At 44.5% G+C, this 19360-nt stretch overlaps 1 protein-coding gene across 1 annotated transcript in view; it reads right to left on the reverse strand.

The window, feature by feature from the left end:
- NIBAN1 (niban apoptosis regulator 1) overlaps positions 1-19360 on the reverse strand; it is a 56716-nt gene that overhangs the window by 26167 nt on the left and 11189 nt on the right. The window contains exons 2-5 of the mRNA XM_042033838.1: positions 3721-3851; positions 2488-2619; positions 1632-1746; positions 48-215 (exon numbers count right to left, since the gene is read on the reverse strand). Coding sequence (XP_041889772.1) covers positions 48-215; positions 1632-1746; positions 2488-2619; positions 3721-3851 — 546 coding nt within the window. The remainder of the gene's footprint in view (positions 1-47; positions 216-1631; positions 1747-2487; positions 2620-3720; positions 3852-19360) is intronic.

Raw genomic sequence — 19360 nt, forward strand, 5'->3', positions numbered from 1 at the left:
CACTCACCGTGGTTGGAACTTCCCACGCAGTCCCATCCCGCACTCACCGTGGTTGGAATGCCGCACGCAGTCCCCCAGCACGGCGCTGAAGCATCTCTGTGCCGCTGGCTCTGGGAAGCAGTAGTAGCTGTGCCGGGAGAAGGGCTGCCACAGGTACACCGGGAACTCCTTCGGGAGTGGCACGAAGGCTGCAGCTGCCTCCTTCTCACTCGAGCCTGCACAAAAACACCTCTGTTTGAGAGCTGAAGATTTCCTGGGTGCCAGACCTTTGCCAGCAGGGAAATCTCCTTCCCAGTCAAGGAGATTGGGCGCAGAGAGCAGGGGGACACGGCTGGGATGGGCACACTCAGCTGGCACCGACCACCTCTCTGTGTTACACCACAGCAACTTGATGGCCTCTTGCTTTGTATTCAAGGAGGCAAAAAACTAAAGTTTTGGCAAAATTTCAAAGAAAGTATTTCACTGGATTGCAGCTGCTAGGGAAATGGTTTTCATGGCAAGTAAGTAAATTAGTGGGGAGCTCTGGTGTGTTCCACACAGAGACTATTTAAGAGCATATGGACTTATAGAAACAAACTGCATTAAATAAACCACATTGGAACACCAGTGCATTCCCTGGTTCCAGGACCTCCACACACAACTGCCCTTAAAAACTGTCACTTCAAGCCCTTGCAGGTGATGTAAAGAAAGCACCAAGTACCTCCAGCTCCCACCTGCCCCAAGTCCCTGCACACAGGGGATGCTGGACAGCACATTTAGGGATGACCAAACCCAGTCTGGAGTCACTGACATGCATTGAGAGCCCAGACACAAGAGGTTCACCTCAGAGGGTCTTCAGCACCACACAGACAGGGAGTAGGGCCATAAAGATGAAGTGATGCTCTTTTGGAAGGGAGAGCCATGGGAAGCCCATGAGCACCCTTGGGGTGCTCCACATCACTCAACACCAACTGCTGCGGAGCTGTGGTGACACACACAGGACGCCTCCATGCCCCTCTGACCACCCTGTGCCTTGGGAAAGGGTGTGAGGGGGCACCTAACTTTTAAATCTTAAGGATTTAAAGGACTCAAAAAATAAATCCTTGTCTTCAAGTTGCCCTTATCCCTTTCGTTGTGTGGCATCCCATTCTCCAAATCTGACTCTGCAATGTGAGACCTGCTCCCGTAAGGCCTGAATTTTCTCCATTTTGATGGAGTGGGGGCAGGCAGGACCACAGCAGTTCCTGGCCCAGAAACAACAAACTCAGAAGCAGCCACCTTCCTGCCCTCTCTGTGGGACTTATTATCAGCTGTGATTCAACACAGACAGCTGGCATCTAAAAATGGAAACATATAAACCAGGAATATTAACAAAGCCCGGGAACAATGGTGCTGTGGTTCCTGTCCTGCTTCTGCACAGCTTCCAGCAGCTTTGTGCCGGTATGTTGGGAAGAAAGGGAGCCAGCGTTTCTCTGAACGTTGGCTTACAGTATCTGCTGTGTTCATCCACTCTGGAGCTGTGCTTGGACTTGGGAAAAGGGCTATGGGCATCTTCTGCTGTCCTCTTTTTAAAGTAGAGCCTGAAAGCTTTTCTGGAACAGAGTAAGGAAAAGAGCCTGGGCTTTGGCCATTCCGCTTTGAGCAGGACTTACCAACAGGGTCTGGAAAATGCTTATCAGACAGCAAATTGTAATCTTCTTCTGAAGTCAGGACTTTGCCTCCTGCAGGAAGAATGTGATATTTAGGGCTGGCTCCCTTCTGGTAGGCCTGGAGAAACAACAGAGAGGAAGTATTGTCAAATAGAGATTTAAGGAGAGAGAAAACATAAAATACACAATTCACTGACAAAGCCAGGAGCTGACTCCATGATCCTTGTGGGTCCCTTCCAACTCAAGATACTCTAGGATTCTAATGAATGGCGATGTTGCCCAAAGGGGGGGGATCTTTTTGTCAGGCTGAATTCTGGACATATTCCCCTGGCATGTCAAATCTAAAACATGGTTACATGTGAAAAACATGTTTGAAAATATCCTCTCGGTGCTTATCTGCTGCGGTGAGAAGTCAGGGATGGAAGGGAGAGAAAAAGGATGGGATTTTCTCCTGAGCCCAATGTGTTGGATTTGTCAGCCAGGACTAGTTTGACTATGGCAGCTTCCAGACAAAAACCTCCACTGTAGTCAGCCTGGAGCCACACAAACCCTGCTACTTCAGATTCAACTGCAGGAGCACAAGGATGTATTACAGGGATGTATAGATGAGAAGTGTTCTGGGACAGGCACAGGAAGGTTCAAATGCTGTTAAAAGGATTTGTTAGTTCCTGCCAACATATCTGGCCAAGGCAGGGCACTTGGCTGTACCCTCAGCCATCCCTGTGGGGCTTCCACTGGAGCCACCCTGACGAGGACAAGGTTTCACGTCGTATTGCTGAAGGCAAGGCAGCGGCAGCAAATCCACATGCTATTGGTTTATCTAGGAGTGTTCAAGCAGATCCAAGGAAGCAGCACTCACCTCTTTGGTCTCGAAGCAATCCACAGTGTAGTCATTTTTGATCACGACATATCTGTCCTTCCACTTCTTCAGGTCCTCAGCGAAGTGCAGCAGCTCTGCTTCATACAGAACTGTCCCAGCTTCCCCCGGGGGCTACAGGGACAATGGTGACATTTGAGACTCCTCTGCACCACTGACCATCTTGAAACTTTTATTACTACATTTCCATAATGCTGCTCCAGGGGCATTTGAGCCTTCAAATGCAATTTGGAGTCATAAATGTCTCTAATTTCAGAAAGTTCTATGGACACAAGGAAATTCTTGCAGCCGAGGTGAGGAGGCAGCAGAAGAGCTCTGCCGTCCAAAACACTGCCAGATTTCTCAGACAGATTTAATTACCTTTCAGCTGGCATGCTGAATGCAAGATCAGACAATCCTACAGTGGTTTGGGTTTGAACGGACCTTAAAGATCATCTAGTTCCATCTCCTGCAAGATGACTTGGAGTTCACCACCTCCCACTTTCCACTACATAATATAAATATTTCATTGATATGAAAAGCAGGGTTTTATCATAAAATAGTAAATTGTTTTCTATTTCTTTGTAGTGCTTTTGCATCTGTGCTGTAGTAACTGATAGGCATCTTCTGAAAGACACAGCTCTTCTATTATCCCACCTCTTACATCCCACCTCACTGCTTTACCTACTCATTTCAAGAGGATTGGAAATCCATGATTTCCAGTATGTTCAGAACATTTACATTTGTATCTTCTTAATGTTGAAGGCTGGTTCTCTGCATTTTCCTCTAATAAAGAGACTTTTGTCTCTCTTTTTGTCTCCCCTCTAATGAAAACCAGCTTTCCATAGTTCACTCCACAGAGGGAATTATTGCTGTCTTCTTTAAGGAATCCTGAGCCCCATGTGACAGGATTAATTACATTTCCTACATAATCTCTTCCCTGAAAGTATGATCTCTGTCCCTAGATTTTGCAGAACCTTGCAACCAGCAAGAAGGAACCAGTTTTGTCCAAATGTCCAACTCTTTGTACCAGAAACTTGTGTCATGGTTCTCCTTGTCCAATGATAAACAACTAAACAAGACCAAAATAAAGATGAATTTTCAAAAATAAAACTTCAAACCTGCACCTAGATGCAAGTTTTCCATCCCAAACCGAACTGACCCAAATCCAACATTTGCACGTGCAAACTGCTGTGTGCACTTGGGTCACAGACGGGAAAATCAGTGTCCTCCTACCCTGGTTTTCAGGAAGCGGGACTGGGAGTGGCGGTGCTGCTCCAGCTCCTCCTGCACGTGCCTGCAGAAAGCCACGGCATACTGGCGGCGGTAGTGGGGGCTGAAGTTCTTGATGGTGGCCTCTGTTTTCCCTGAGGTGAAACAGAGATTTAAATGTATTTCATGTACATGGCTTCACAACCTGCAACACAGAACCAAGGCACTTCTCACCAGTGACCCAAATCCTTCCCTTTGGAGAAGAGGTGGTTCCAGGGTCACCTAATAATGACCTTCCAGTACCTGAAGGGAGCCCACAAGAGGGATGGAGAGAGACGCTGGACAAGGGCCTGGAGTGACAGGATGAGGGGGAATGACTTCCCACTGTCACAGAGTAGGTTTAGATGGGATATTGGGAAGGAATTGTTCCCTGTGAGGGTGGGGAGGCCCTGGCAAAGGGTGCCCAGAGAAGCTGTGACTGCCCCTGGATCCCTGGAAGTGTCCAAGGCCAGGTTGGACGGGGCTTGGAGCAGCCTGGGATAGTGGAAGGTGTCCCTGCCCAAGGCAGGAGGATGGGCGTTAAGGTTCATCTAACCCAAACCATTCCATAACTCCATGAAAAGACCGCCTGAGTGTACCAAGGGCCGCTTGCTGCACAGATCAGGAAACCCTTGGAGATGCATTCAGAGGGAATTTGTCCAGGAAAACATTGAGTTTGGGACTGTTTTTTCTTCTAAGAGCAAGCAAAGAATTCCCCAAATCCATTTCTCTAAAGAAAGATGCTCTCTGCCTCTCCCTGGGGCATGCTGCCCCAGAGCTGAGGGTGATAAAGGGGTGAAAGGGTTTTCAAAGAGAACCAGTGACACTGATGTTCAGCCCTAGGAGCCAATTTTATCACTTACTGAGATTCTAAAGCTGACTCAAAGTTCTACAAAGGACTTTTACAGGCTTGGGCACTGCAGTCTCGTCTTTGTTTTAATGTAAACATACCCTCAGTCATGCTGCAATAAACACTAATCTGGTATTGTCTCGCTGTGATCAAGATCTCATGGGTAGCAGCAACAGCAATAAACACACTGAGGCCTCACTTCTGAGAATCTTAAAAGAATTTACAAGCAATTAACTCATTAACCCTACCAAAGAAATAATGGTGCTTTGCAGACAGGGAAGTGAAGCTAAAATTAAAGGCATGTACATATATGTGACTGAAAGAGTCTGTAGCAATGCAAAAACCAGAACCTGGCCTATGATCTCAAGAGCATCCCAAACATCCTGGATACTGGAGAGATCCCTTTCTTCTTGGTATTATGGGAGCTCCATGCCAAAGGGCTTTTTCTGAACATACAACACAGAAATGTAATTTCACATCTCAAGCAACTTCGATGCTTTCAGAATTTCATTTTGTTCTGCTTGGGGGGGATAAACATCAAATTTTCTGTATGAGAAAAAAATGGTAATTCCCAAACTAGGATTTCTTAATGCCTTTATACGGACTCCTAGCCCAGGACTGGCACACAGCATTCCTGAAATGGAAACCATGGAAGTTCAAGGCCAGGCTGGACAGGGCTTGGAGCAATCTGGTTTAGTGGAAGGTGTCACTGCCCATGGCAGGGCGTGGGACTGGATGAGTTTGAAGATCCCTCCCATCCCAAACCATTGTGGGATTCTATGAATTATTCCATAATTTCCTAACATGGATGTGCATGAAAACACAAAGCCAGCTCCTCTGCTTCTGCAGGTGAATTTCCAGTGTGATGCAGAATTAGATGCATCCCCCAAGTTCAGGGGCAATGCCAACGCTTCCGTTCCGTAACACCACCTTTCATTCCAGCCACTCCCGTGTAACCAGCTCAGAGGGGTGAGCTGGAGCCTTCTCCTGCATAAGCACCAATGGGATCGCTGCCTCCCACTGAACTGGAAGCCCCTTTTGCCCCACTGCTGCCCCATTCCAATCCCACACCAGCACTGGCAGACAAACCTGCCACCCTGGAGCCCTTTCCAGGCACACAGAGGAGCCAGCTCAGCGTTGACAAAGCCGTCCCACTCAGCTGGAAGGATGTCAGGAGCAGAGTCAATTCACCACTTCTGTAAGGCTTTCACAGAGTTACTTGTGGGACAGCACCCGGTGACAATCTGGCCTCCAAACCTTCAGTTTTAAGACGGATTTTTGGAGACATACTAATTATAGGATGTGCTTGGGTATAATAGCAGGATATGGTGCTGCTAAAGCAGAATATCCCAGCCGTACAAAAACTAGCCTGCTTTGGGCAGAGGCATAGACTTATTCTCCAAATAAGGACAAAGTTTCCCAAAACCTTCTTTGTAGCATTTTTTTTCCTCCTGGTCCCAGCCAGCAGTAGGATGTTGTGGGCCCCAGCCCCGGTGGAGTTTCCTGCTCAGGGTTTGCCCTGTTTTGCACCACGGCTTTTTCTTTTCCAGTTCGCATCAGCCCCTTAATCTATTAGAGAGGACTCTGGGACACTGCACCTCACTCGACTACTGCCTGCATCCTGCACTAAAAGCTTGTAGAGGAAGTGGGACAAAGAATAAAATTCTGGTGTTGGGAAAAAACTTGCAACAATCACAGGAAATACCTGTAATTTTGGCAAAGTCTTTCAATTAAGGCTACATGGCCTCAGAAGTGTCATTCTTCACTGTCAGTACTGCTTAGATCAGCTTAAAGCATGATGACTGAAGGGAAAGAAACTGCCATTCACAACATATACATCAGAAATAGGACACTGATGATGTAATTTTTATGTGCAGACTATATTTATGACAAACCAAAACATGAATCGAGAGGCAAATGTTTCTGGCTGTTTCTTCCAGTCTTCACACTACTTGTTGCAAAGGAGCTTTGCATTAAAAATACTCCTCCCTCTTAAAATTAGAAGAAAAGTTTATTCAAAGAGATTGTGAGTGGCACCACATGAGGACCTGGCCTTTCAAGGCTCGGCTCAACAGGAACTGCAATGCTACCTAAGGGTGGGAAGAGAAGCAGACAGATCCTTGATCCATTGTTCCTCAATGGATCTTTAAACTCTTTTGGTTTACAGAAAATAAAAATACGCTATCTGAAAATAAACATGATGGAAACAGTCATGAGTAGCAGAAACTCTTCCCATGAGATGATAACATGGGGCAACTGGAGATAAAATACTCCAGGGCAGTTAAAAAATGAGTTCCCCTAATTCTTTTCCAAATTTAGTGTGGCTGGCTTAGTCGGAGCTGTTTATATGGAGCATGGCCAACTTTCTCACTTGGCTGGTCTGGCAACGGCACAGCTGCAGCCCATATAAATGGGATCTGAATCCCAGCAGCTGGGATGTTTATCCTAGGAGAATGAGGAGTCTGATCAGCTCCAGGACGAGCCTGCATGCAACCTCCTGGTCCTGTGCCGGGCCAGGAGTTGGACTCAATGATCCCTGTGGGCCCCTTCCAACTTGGGATATTCTGTAATTCCACGAACTGAAATTACCAACAGGAGAAGACAACTGTGATGGAGGTGGAAGGATTTCTGTCAGATTAACATGGCAAGGGTCTGTTCCTCCTTGGCTGAGGGTTTAGATCCTGCTTCAGAATAAACTTTGCTAATGCTTCATGATGCACCTCCCCTCTGCAGAGCTGCCCTTGCACATGACCACAAAACTTTAGCATGAGTTATGATACCTCTTTTAAGACTAAAAACAAATGTCACTGCACTGAGAAACAAGAAACATATACCTGTTGCCCCCCTGGAAATCAGTAATCATCCCCAGATTTTTTTTTTCCTTGCTTTTCCACTGCCTTTGACCTTCTTAATTGTGTTGCCCATGTTGGACGCTTGTATATAACTCCAAGTCATTGGGCCCACAGAATGGCCTCAAATACCCAAATTTATAGTGGGGGTTTCACTGCTTTTATTGAAGTAACTGACATACGGCTTTTTCAAACAAGGGCACTGTTCAGCAAGTTCTCCCAGGAATGAATTCCTGCTGGTCCAGCCACTGGCTCCCAGTGCAGCCTATCTAGCTCGCACTGCCACACCTCCCTGCTCTCAACATGTTGCCACGTGGCCAGTCCAGGCGCAGATCAAGAAAACTTGGGAAAAAAGGTCAGAAGCTGTAACTTCTTGGCTGGCATACAAGGGAGGGATTGCTCACACTCCCAGAACTTCAGCCATTTGGAAGTTAAGAATGGAAAGAGGGAAGGATTCGCCATAAACGCTATTTCACTTAAATACTGGTGTTTGGCAGTAAGATGACCCTTCCAAGAGTAGCAAAATATTCACAATCTTTCCTCTTCACAGCACAATTGCCTGCACTCAGCACCTTTTGGAAAGGGTTTTCCAAATATATCACGATCAGTGATATGAATCTCTTTGAAAGTCTGGGGGCTGATGTATCTTCTACACCATTTAAGCCCCAGGGGACTTGAACATAAAAGTAGTAGATGATTTGCTGTATTAAAACAAATCCTGGACAATACAAAACCTAAAAGAAATAAGCACTGTGTGTGCTGAATGTCAGTATACCCTGCATTTCAATGAAGTAAAGCAGTGAGACAGAACAGGAACAAATTACTTTGTCTTATTTCCTCTACCAGGCCATGAGCAAAGCTGTCAGAAGACAATCTAAAATGTTTGGCTGATCATACGCACACAGTGCCTCACAAGCCAGGATGTAACCCACAACTGGGGACATGCTATTAAATGATAAACTAGAAACCAGATAAACTATATATACTGTGTGCCCTAATGCAAATTGAGCTTTACAATTACTACTGTCCATCCGTCCGTCCACCCATCCATCCATCCATCAACACAGTCTTATTCTCATAGCCCATCAAGGTAGCAGCAAAATGAGTTAACAAAATAATTCCAGTGTTCAGCTCCTGGGCCAACTTCATCCCAAATCCAAGAAAAAGATAACTCTGATTGAGGTAAACATCTGAAATTGCAGATGCTCTACCTAAGCCCTGAAAGCTGGATGTCAGTACTGTCAGCTCTGAAATGGGCTGGATGCTCGACAGGAAGAGAGGGAAGCAGCCACTCACCATAAAAACTGCTCCTCGCCAGATCACCCGTTCACGGCAAACACCATTATCAGTTGTTAAATGCATCTGGTAACCAGAAAACCCGTAAGAGTGATTCTGGCTGGCATATCCTGACAGTGCCCACCACCTTCCAGTGCTCTGGGACATGTGACAGTGTAGTGGGATTTACAAGTGGTTCCCTCTTTCCTACAGTCTTCTTCCTTGTGCAGTACTTACAATACCACCCAGGAAGTGTTTAAGTCCAAGCGCCCCCTGGCTTTATCCAGGAAGGCAATGTAAACTACTCTCTCTGTTGTTGAAAGCAGAACTCAGTTTGATCTTTATTTGTAGAAATAGTATTTCAATTATTCTGAGCCATGACTTAGTACCTGTTATGGCAAAAAGGGATGGCAGACACAAATCCCAGGTTCTGATTTGGCTGGATCACCTCTCACAGGTTTGTTTGCACTCAGCCAAACCCAGCAGCTCTGGTGGAGCCACCCCTCTTTCCCATGCAGGAACATGTGGTTTGCACCTGGTAAAATACTGAAACCAATTATTTATCCCAGCCTTGGTTTGTATGAATGGAGACTGCTCTCAATAAAAACTTACAATTCTGTAACCCCAGTGGTGTGCACACACCCTCAAATCACCTGTTTGCCATGCTGGCAAAATCCCTGTTATTCACCCAAAACTCAGTGCAGAGGAGTGGAGAACACCCATCACACCCCGGATCAGCCTCTCCTCAAGTCTCAGCATATAAGCACTCCTCAGGTGCTTAGTCCATCTTCTCTATAGGAAAAATCTGGTGCTGTCTTGTGAAAAAATCAGATTTTTTTGCAAGTTTGGCAGCTGAGACCGTGGGTGTGAAATGTGTGCTCCACCAGAAGCAAAGCTTCTGTTTCACATGTGTCAAGATAAACACGTTTGTAAGTTCATGTAGACGTGACCCGTGGCAAAGGAGGTGCCAAAAATAACAGGCTCCATTCCAGCCTTGCAGATCTCCCTTTCTACAATTTTACCCCTATACTTTGCTCTTCCTCAAGTACTCCTCTACACGAGGCTGAATTTTATACTGAGATGGACAATTATCCCATAGATTTCCATAGGTTTACATACTTATGTTGTACCCAGGCAGCTTCAGGAGCATCTCGTATTCAGAGGGAGCAGATTGAGCTGAGTGAGACATCGTGCACTCCATAAAAAACCACCTGTTTTGTGAAGAGTAGCTTGTGATCTAACTACAGAGCTTGCTGGTTTAAGTTAATTTTGAATGCTTCTGATTATTAAAAAGGAAGAACAAATTCAGAGCACAGATCCTGCACAAACACAAAGTGGCTCTTGGATCAAGCTCAGACTCACTCCTACAGCTGGCTTTCCCTTCCCCTGCTCCCACTGCCCAATCTTTATTTATGGGAGAAGGAAAATTTCACGAGTTGCCTTTGCACTTCTGTCAGGTTAAAAAATCCTAATAATCATGAATTACATAAAGGCCAGTGCTTGTGGTTAATCAGGCTGAAAAAAGCCAAGGGTTTGATTAACACTGTGTCAGATAAGCTTATCTCAAAGGCTGCTGAAATCTGTCCTTTCTTGGTAATGGGGTTAGAAGCAGCAACGCTCTGTCTAGAAACAATTACTCATGGTCAGATTCACTAGAACAAGGTCTGACAATACTTTATTTATAAGCTTCTTTAACAGCACCAGAAGGACTTGGGATTTAATAACCAAATGAACCCAATCTAATTCCTGGGGGGGGGGGGGGGTGTCACATGAAACTAAACTATGATCTGTGGTAAATAAATCTGGTGAAGGTCAATGGTTTTCAAGTTTTGGGGTTTTTTTCCAACTCCCTGAGCCACAAGTTGAGCCACTCCAGGGGACACAGACACCAGGCATGTCTTGAGCAGCTTTCTCCAATCCAGATTTCAGCACCACATTACACGTCACAGGAGGTCACACAAAAACGTTTCTTGGGAACATTTAAACAGCTTTCCAAAAATGTAAGCCAGTGCTGCATCACCCTTTAAATCAGGATGATGTATTCCCCCTTCCCTCCCTTTTGGGTGACAGTTACCTCATCGCCCAACCATCCACAAGACAAAATAACAAAAAGACACAGAGATACAGATAACAGAAATAACCATCTTCATGACATTAGTTGAAGCTTTTTTCTGGATATATATACATATATTTATATTTATACAGATACATACACATTCAAAAGATTATTTCCATGCAGTGCTTGGCGTGTGCTCTTACAGATCTGGGAGATATTTTTATTAATTTCTTTTTTCTTAATTACTTTGCCAAATTATGCCACACTACATGGCTCCATCACAAAATTACTCCAGGGAGTACATGACATTGGCCAAAGCTGTGAGTACACACACATCTTTCCATGAGGGGCTTCATTTATGCTGAGGTTTCCTTACCCTAAACTCCCTTTATTCCCTCACCAATCCAACTCCTTTCACTGCCAGCCCAGACAGACTCCTCAGAGTACCTTATTTCCCACAAAGGCATCACTTTTTAAGCACAGTAGCAGAAGGCTACATTATTCCATTTCTCTTCAACAAACACACAAACCCCACAAAATGGAGTAACAACATGAGAATAACAGTAACATTGGAGCCTCTTCTCTTGCAATTTTCCTCATCAATTCTAAGGTGTTTGCTTCTCTTTTGGCTCCTGTATACACTGAAAATGAGTAAATATCACGACTTGCAAAGAATTTTCAGCTAAGCCTATGTGTAAGAAGGGTAAAACCAAGACTAATCTCTAAACTAATCAGAGGTCTCAAAGCAAGGACGTTTAACTTATTTTAAGGACGTTTACTCCCAACACAACCATGCCGCTTGATTTTATCACAGGAAATAATTTCAGCCTCAGAGCCCCTTCTTGCCATTCTGAACCCCACAACACCACCTGGGTAAATACATGGATTTTAACCCAAACAACAAGCAGCATTCTGATTTTTGAAGCCCAAGGCCATACCCATGTCACAGTTGTGCCAGTTGGGAGTCACCTTCCAATTTCACCTGTTTTGTTTTGCTTGTGCCAACACCTCCTTGCCTTGGTCCTCTGTAGGGCAGCAACTGTGAAAGGGCATTTTGAGGGGGACAAAGAGCCAACTCTTTGTGAAAACCAATAATTGATTTTATTACTCTTCCTCCTATTTTAAAAAGGACAAAAAATATTTATATAATATTAAGCTTCTAATATAACTTTGCAATACAGGAAGAGGAGTATGTAAAATTCACATTCCAAAGAATTTTTTTACCCTACCTCCCACTTTACATCAAGCTTGAACAACAAAAATGGAAAAATTTTTTCCTTGCAGTGCATATTTAGTCATTTGTTCAGGCTCTCACTAGTTTCACGTCATAATACTAGAATATGACTGCAGGAATATGTAATTGTTGTCAGAGCAAAACATTGGGTAGAGGATGGGAAACTTACTTTATAAAACTTAGAAGTTCAAGTGAAGCTTATAAAATCTCTTTAATATAGAATATATTTTGTTGTTACACAGCAGGGTGATACAATGGGATCACTTTCTGTGTCACATGGACCTTGCTGGCCATGCAAATGCTACAGCAGGAATTGTTCAAGGCTGACACAACCCACAAGACAAAAACACAGCACTATACTGTGGTTAATCCTTCAAAGCCTTAGCTAAGACAAACTAGACAAACTCTCCTTGGTGGTACTCTGTACTCATGTTCAGAAAAATAACATAACAGCTCTAAAAATATTTGCTAAATTTCTTTAGAAATAAATTGATTTAAAAAAAGGATTGCATTCACACTTTGTAAGGAATACTGCCAAGCATTAAAAGAGTCTATACTCAGGCAATTGAAGGTCTCCCCTTTCACAAACAAACCCTTCTCTACCTCTCCGTGGATGGTCATGTCCCTCAGGAAACCCACACTGTTCACTGGACTTCTCACTCTGCAGGAGAGACAGGCAGAAGTGTTGGCACCTCATCCTGTGGGAAAGGTTTCTTCACACAGCTGCTAAAAAGCATCAATTAAGGTACAGAGTTTACAAGACAAGTGTGTAATTATTACATAAAGCTGCTCACCCAACCCTGTGTAAGACAGTTTTCTCTGTGCTTATTACAGACGGGGAAGAGAAACTACAGCTCTGTGATGCAACAGATCAGCTTTATAACTCAGATTAGTGCAGAAACACTGGAAAGTGGTACCACAGCATCAGCCCCCTGATGCAGGCTCCTTCAAGAAAGGGTTGGCACGAAGGGAGGAAGATGCACTGATGCAGATGGAAAGGGAGACCTTGACCACATCTCCTCTCACTCCTCAGTCTTGGTCTGGGTTCTCCTGCTCACACATTATTCTGATTCTCCTCCTGCTGCTGCCCCAAAGTCCCACTTCAGGATAGGTCACAGTCTTTTGCTCTTTTCCAGCTGTGAAATAGGTGCAAAAGGAACAGAATCGGCCTCTTCCCTCGTGAAACTGACGAAACAATTCCAAAATCCCCTGCTAAACCTGGTCCAGGGACAATCCAAGGGAAGAAGCAGAGAAAATGAGGCAAATGAAAACAAAACAAATGGGAAAAGACAAACAGAAGATGGGAGATGGCCCTCTGGTTGCCTGGGGCTTCTCAACATGGGAGATGTGCCAGTGGCCTCCTTTTCCCTCTTTTCTCCCATTCAAAGCTGAACAAGGCCGTAATCAAGATACCAGTATTTCCAAACTGAGAAATCAAAACTAAATCTAAACTAAATTTAGTGATCTAAACATTTTGGAGTTTTTCTTTGGAAAAGCTAAAAGGACCCATTAAACTTTACTAATCATTCCTTACTTGGCAGAGTTCATGCCTTTGATTCCTTCTAAATTAAACCTGGGACCTAACTAATAAAAATACACCTTCTGCTAGCAAATCGAGAGTAATTCCCAAAATTTTATCCTGAAAAGAGGTCAAGTAAAAATCCAAACAACCCCTAACTTTCTGCAGCTGCAGCAGTATCAAAGATGAAGGACTACCTTTACATTCCCCAGGTTTGCTGTTCCTACAAACTACCAGTGCCAGCAACCCACATCACCAGAGGAAGAAATACTCCCAGGTCACAAGGGCATAAGTTAGGGGAATTTAAGGAAAAAGGGAAAACAAAGAACTGTGTTCAGAAAGAACTTGATGTAAATGCCACAGAGGACACACACAAAGGAAGATTCCTCTTACAGTCTCTCCTGTGAAAATGTGAGGGTTTAAGGCCTCTTTGTCCCAGCACACTGTTCAAAAGTATTTATTTTCTTTTTCAGGCTGCTATTTTTAACCGTAACTCAGAGAAAGGCCGGACCCCCACTGAGTGTCTGACTGCAGCTCCCAGACAGGCAGAGCCACGGCGTCACTTGCTGTGACAGGAATGTGGTGACACACAGCTCTGCAGGTCCGAGTTGCCTTGTTTCCTCCATGGGGCTGGTTTCACCAAAGTCCACTTTTATTCAGTGCAGTCAGCTCAGAGGGGTTCCATCCAGCCACCTGGTATGCCAAGTGCTGTGCATTATTCTTCTTCTTCCTCCTGGACCACTTTCAGTTCCTCAAGCACTCATGAAAGCATCACTGAGAAGACAATGGTTACCACTGGTGTTTGTTTTCTCCATTTCTAAGAGGACTTCCCGGGAAGAAGCTCCACTCAGCTACTGTCCCTCTCACTAAACCTGTGCTTGAGGCTCCTTGGCCGCTCGGCTCTTCCGCCCCGATGTTTCAAAGCTCCTTCCTTCTTGAAAAAAAAAAGGAGATAAGTTGCCTCATTTCCTCTCCATTTATCTTTCACGTTCAAAAGGGCTTGTCACTACATGACTTGAAAGGAAAAAAACAAATCCAAACCACGTTCTCCCTGTGCTGTGTTTGTACAGTGGGACCACGTGAGGTCTGGGCTCAGAAAGGCAGCTGGGCAGGTTATTATTAAGAAGAGGAAATTTGTTCCTGAGAATTTATTGGGAAATGGGTCGGTGAGAACTCTCCTGCTGGCCCAAAGTGACCCTGCGCCTCTCAAGGCCTTCATGGCCCTCCATGTACAGACACACCAAAAGGCTCTGCCTGTACACCAGGATCTGTGGCTACACCTAGCCAGCAGACGTTCAAGGATTGGCTTTATATGCATGGTGGCAATGCTTCAGTCAGTGCATTTAACAGTTTGCTTTCATCGCTCTTGCCTTTGTATGACTGGTTATGGAGCTCCAGTTTTGGAAGTCTCAGCTCTTCCATCAAAGGTCTCTATGAAATTCTCCCCATCAATACAGTCTGAGCTCCTGCCACTGTGGATGCTGATACATTCTCTCTTGCTAGAGAAGAGTATGTTTGACTTGTCTGTATCAAAACTTAAATTCTTCATCTTTCTGTGTTTTGCAAAATGCTTCATACAGGGCATCAAGAAAAAAGCAGGCCTAAGAATGCAATGTGCAAGAGCTGCATGATAAGGGTTTTATCTGGCAAATTTATGTATGTCAGATCACATTTTCACTTTGTGAATGCAGAAGTAATCACTAGTAGTGCGACTTTAAACATATTTAGCCCCTGTCTAACAATGCTCATTTTGAGTCTCATCCAAACCTGAATTCCTCCAAAGGCTGCCTGCATTTCCTCACTAGAGCTACATTTCAAGCCATGTTTGCATTTTTCAAGGGTGGCTTAAAGGCAGCTGTGGCTTTCTGAGAAACAAATACAGGGAAAAACACATAAACCCATGTTCAATCTTCATTTGAGCTGATGGGACTTCACCAGCCTGATGAGATGAAAGATGAGCCCTGAATTCTATGAAATATTTTCCCACTTAACAGCATCTGGTGTGGCTTCAAAACACCCTCAAGAGCTCCTGAATCCACAACAACCTTTCAGAGACTTTTCTACCCCTTATTACTACTCCCAAACACTTTTACTATACAATCAATCATCCCTTCCAACAACATGCTGCTCAGGCTGTGTGCTACTCATGCAACAGCAGAACTTTTCGCTACCCTGAGATACTGTTTCTCTGCTATTTGCCCTTTCAAGCATCTCTGAGCCAACCGTTTCACCAACTGTTTCACCACAGGTTTTGCATGAACCCAGCAGCTTCACGCAAACAGGCAGGCTCTTGATTAAGGAAAAAGCAGAGCAGTGAAAAGGGTGATAGACAAGAACAACCCAGGAATTCTGGAAAAGTGTGTTCACAAAACCCACCAATATGATTCATGGGGTTTTTATAATTTCCAGTGAATAAAAACATAGACAGTGTTGAAAAAAATGCATCTTATGATCTCTGCTCTACTCTGAGCTTTACTAGCAAAAGTACACCAAACCTTCAAAAACAAGCCAGTCAGGCTGAACCTTCTGGCTCCAAAGGTTTGGGCTTAAATGGAGTCAGGACTTTTTCTCTGCAAGTCTCAGAAATGTCGAGGTCAGGACAACAAAACACAGGCCTCAGATTTAACATCCTGGTTTCCAATGGTGCTTGCAGGCAGGTCCCTCTGAGGGACATGTGCCTTAGCCAACAGCCACAAATTCATAGTCCAGGAGATGACAGTCTTCTTACAACCCCTTCTGAACAAGTAATGAGGTCAGGTCCTTTTATTGTAATTATTTCCCCTTTAGAAGCACCTCTGGCCCTAAGAAGATACACACATTGAAAATTCAAAGGCATTTTTCAAAATTACTTTTGCTGCCACCAATGTGAGGCAACTCCTCCTGTTTCCAGAACAACTGGTACCAACCACCAGCGCTAGGTGGATGCTCAGCACCACTGAAGCCAAGCTGAAGCTCTAAATGCCAACTGATGTTCTAAAAATTACAATTTTTGAGTGTATTAAAAATATCTGTTTAGTGTGCTTAAGAAGAACCTGCTGAGAGAAACACGAAAGCATCAGATCTTATCTCATTCAAGAATGACTAGTACAGAGCAACACCAACAAAGTTAGAGGAGATCATGCAGCCCTGGCTTCCAGACTGAGCAGATACCCTGACATGCTTTTTAAACTCTTTATCTCCAAGGGTTCCTTGGATTTGTAAAATACCGTATCTTGAAACTGAAAGAAAACACAGAAATGTGTTCAAGACATACCCACAATATAGAAGTAAAACTGTTTCCTGAGCCAGCAAACATGGCTTGGTTTTTTTTTAAAAAAGGTATTTAAATGAAAATAGAAATCTCTTAAGTGCATTAGATCCAGATTTTTTGCAAATCTGCTCTGGCAAACTCATTTTTTGAACATACACTCTTCTCTGCTTGTCTACGGTATATAAGTTGCATATATTCTGATTAACATTATTCAGCCCAGAATAATTACACATCAGAGAGATGCCTAATAAGCTCATCTTTAAACTCTGCAGAGCTAAAAAAAGATCCCAAGCATATTTTATGAATATAGGATGGCGTCAGCTGACAGATATACGGCACAATCCATTTTATTGTGGTTGCAAACAAGAGCCACATGAATTAATGTTATGGGCTTGTCTTTGCATTATTCAGGACGATGGGACTTCTGAAGGAAAGCAACAGTGTGTTCTGGAATTGTGAGACTTCACTGTGAAGATAAAAGAAAATTAGTCACACAATATGGTAAAGAAAATACAGAATATAAGCAAAACTGTGTTTTACCAGCAGCATGCACTTCACTGGAAGATTCCATAAGACTTTCTGAATCAAACAGCTGCTACAAGAAGTAACAATGAATCAAAACATTTGGATTTACAACTGGAATTGACAAAGAAATATTTTCAGTTACTATAACCATATTGTTTTAGACTTACTTCAGACAAAAGCTATTTCAACAGGAAAACCTGTCTTAGCCAACAGCTGGAAATCTCATAGCCTTATTCTGGAAGGAAGGGGGACTGTTACTTTTTACAGATGTCTCCATTCTCCTCATCCAAGCAGAGTTAAATCTCTGAATAGAGAGATGGGCCCCATCTGAGACACAGCTCTCACATCCTCCTAAGGCTGTGCACACTCACACCCCTGGCACCAATTCAGCCAAGGCGACCGAACACAACGGCCACAGAAACTCAATACTGTGCAGCATCCCCAAACTCAGCCTGAGTTTTGGGGCAGCCCCTCGTCACTTCCAACAGCAGAACTCCAGACACTCAGCTGTCAGGGAGGCTGGATTTTATTTTAAAAGCAGCTCTTTTGCAGATGGTAACAATCAAATCCAGCCAGTGCTTCCCTCCACTGCTCAGCCCCAACACCCTGTGAGATCCAGGTTTAGGAGCACCCACCAAGGCAAGCGTGAATTCGGTTTCTGGCCACAAAAGTAACACCTGCCAATGCCGAGTGCTATGGAAAGAGCACGGCAACTTTTCAGTTGACCACACTTCCTGCTGCCTGAGTATTTAAGGCACACGAAGGAAAAGCCATGTAGCAAGAGATGAGTAACTAACAAACCACAAGCTCTTGCTCAAAATTACCATGTAGTATTTTACATTCTTAGCAACACACTGATGTGGGACGTTTGTTTATGCTGGTAACTCCTTTGTCTCCTGGTGTGGTATCAGCTTTAGTCACCCCCATTCTGGTACGGGATGTGCTGAGCCTCTCCGTATTTTTTCCAGTTGTAAGGGAAGTTGGTGCTGAGTTCAGATGGGGCCTTCCTCCTTCATTCACTCGGAACTCAGCTTCTTCCTCAAACAAGCCCGGTGCTGCCTCAGTTTTTGATGTCATCACTACGTGGCCACAGCTCCTAAGGGATCACCATGAACACACCAAGCCCAGTCTTCAAAGTCTTCCCCAGAAGCTTCTTTTGTCGCAGATCTCGGGTGTGTGTCACGCCAAATATAGCCTCAATTTTGTTTTGGGCACTCTTCCCCCCCACTGCTTCCCTTGGGTTTCGTAGGACATCATGGAAACATGGAATACTAGAATCATTCAGGTTGGAAAACCCTCCCAGATCACGGAGTCCAAGCTGTGCCTGATGCCCACCTTGTCTCCAGCCCAGAGCACTGAGTGCCATGTCCAGGCCTTCCTTGGATACCTCCAGGGATGGGGATTCAAAACCTCCCTGGGCAGCGCCTGACAATGCCTGACCACCCTTTCCATGATGCTAAACCTGAATCTCCCCTGGCACAGCTTGAGGCCATTTCCTCTTGTCATGTCAAAAGGACAGCTTTGTTCCAGAGGAAGTGTCCAAGGCCAGGTTGGACAGAGCTTGGAGCAACCTGGAATAGTGGAAGGTGTCCCTGCCCATGGCAGTGGGTGGAACTGATGAGTTTTAAGGATCCCTTTCAATCCAAGCCATTCTATGACTGAGCTTTTCTCCTCCAAAAGCACCATAAAAGCCACCATCAGCTTTGATCAGCTGACAATCTGGAGGACCTTGCAGACACATCAGATGCAGCCCTGACATCTGCCCCTCAGCCATGCTCACAAACCATCACTCACCTCACACACTCCTCGTGTCAGTAGTTCTGCTGCTACTTCCTGGGCTCAGAACAAAGACTGATGGAGCACAAGCAGCAGTAGTTAAAATTACTTTCCTTCACAATCACACCTAAAAATACCATCTTCTAATCAACCTCATATGGTACCTGCCCCATTCATTGCAGAGCTCTGAAAGTTTGTGGCATAGTGAGCTGGAAATAGCAGGAACTTGATTTATATTTAAAAGCAGGTAAATACCACCCCAGAGAACCAGATCTATGACTACTACAGAAT

The sequence above is a fragment of the Corvus kubaryi genome, unplaced genomic scaffold (genome assembly GCF_017639235.1).
Source record: "Corvus kubaryi isolate FWS band 111438036 unplaced genomic scaffold, C.kubaryi_AGA036_p1.0 37361, whole genome shotgun sequence".
Taxonomy (NCBI): domain Eukaryota; kingdom Metazoa; phylum Chordata; class Aves; order Passeriformes; family Corvidae; genus Corvus; species Corvus kubaryi.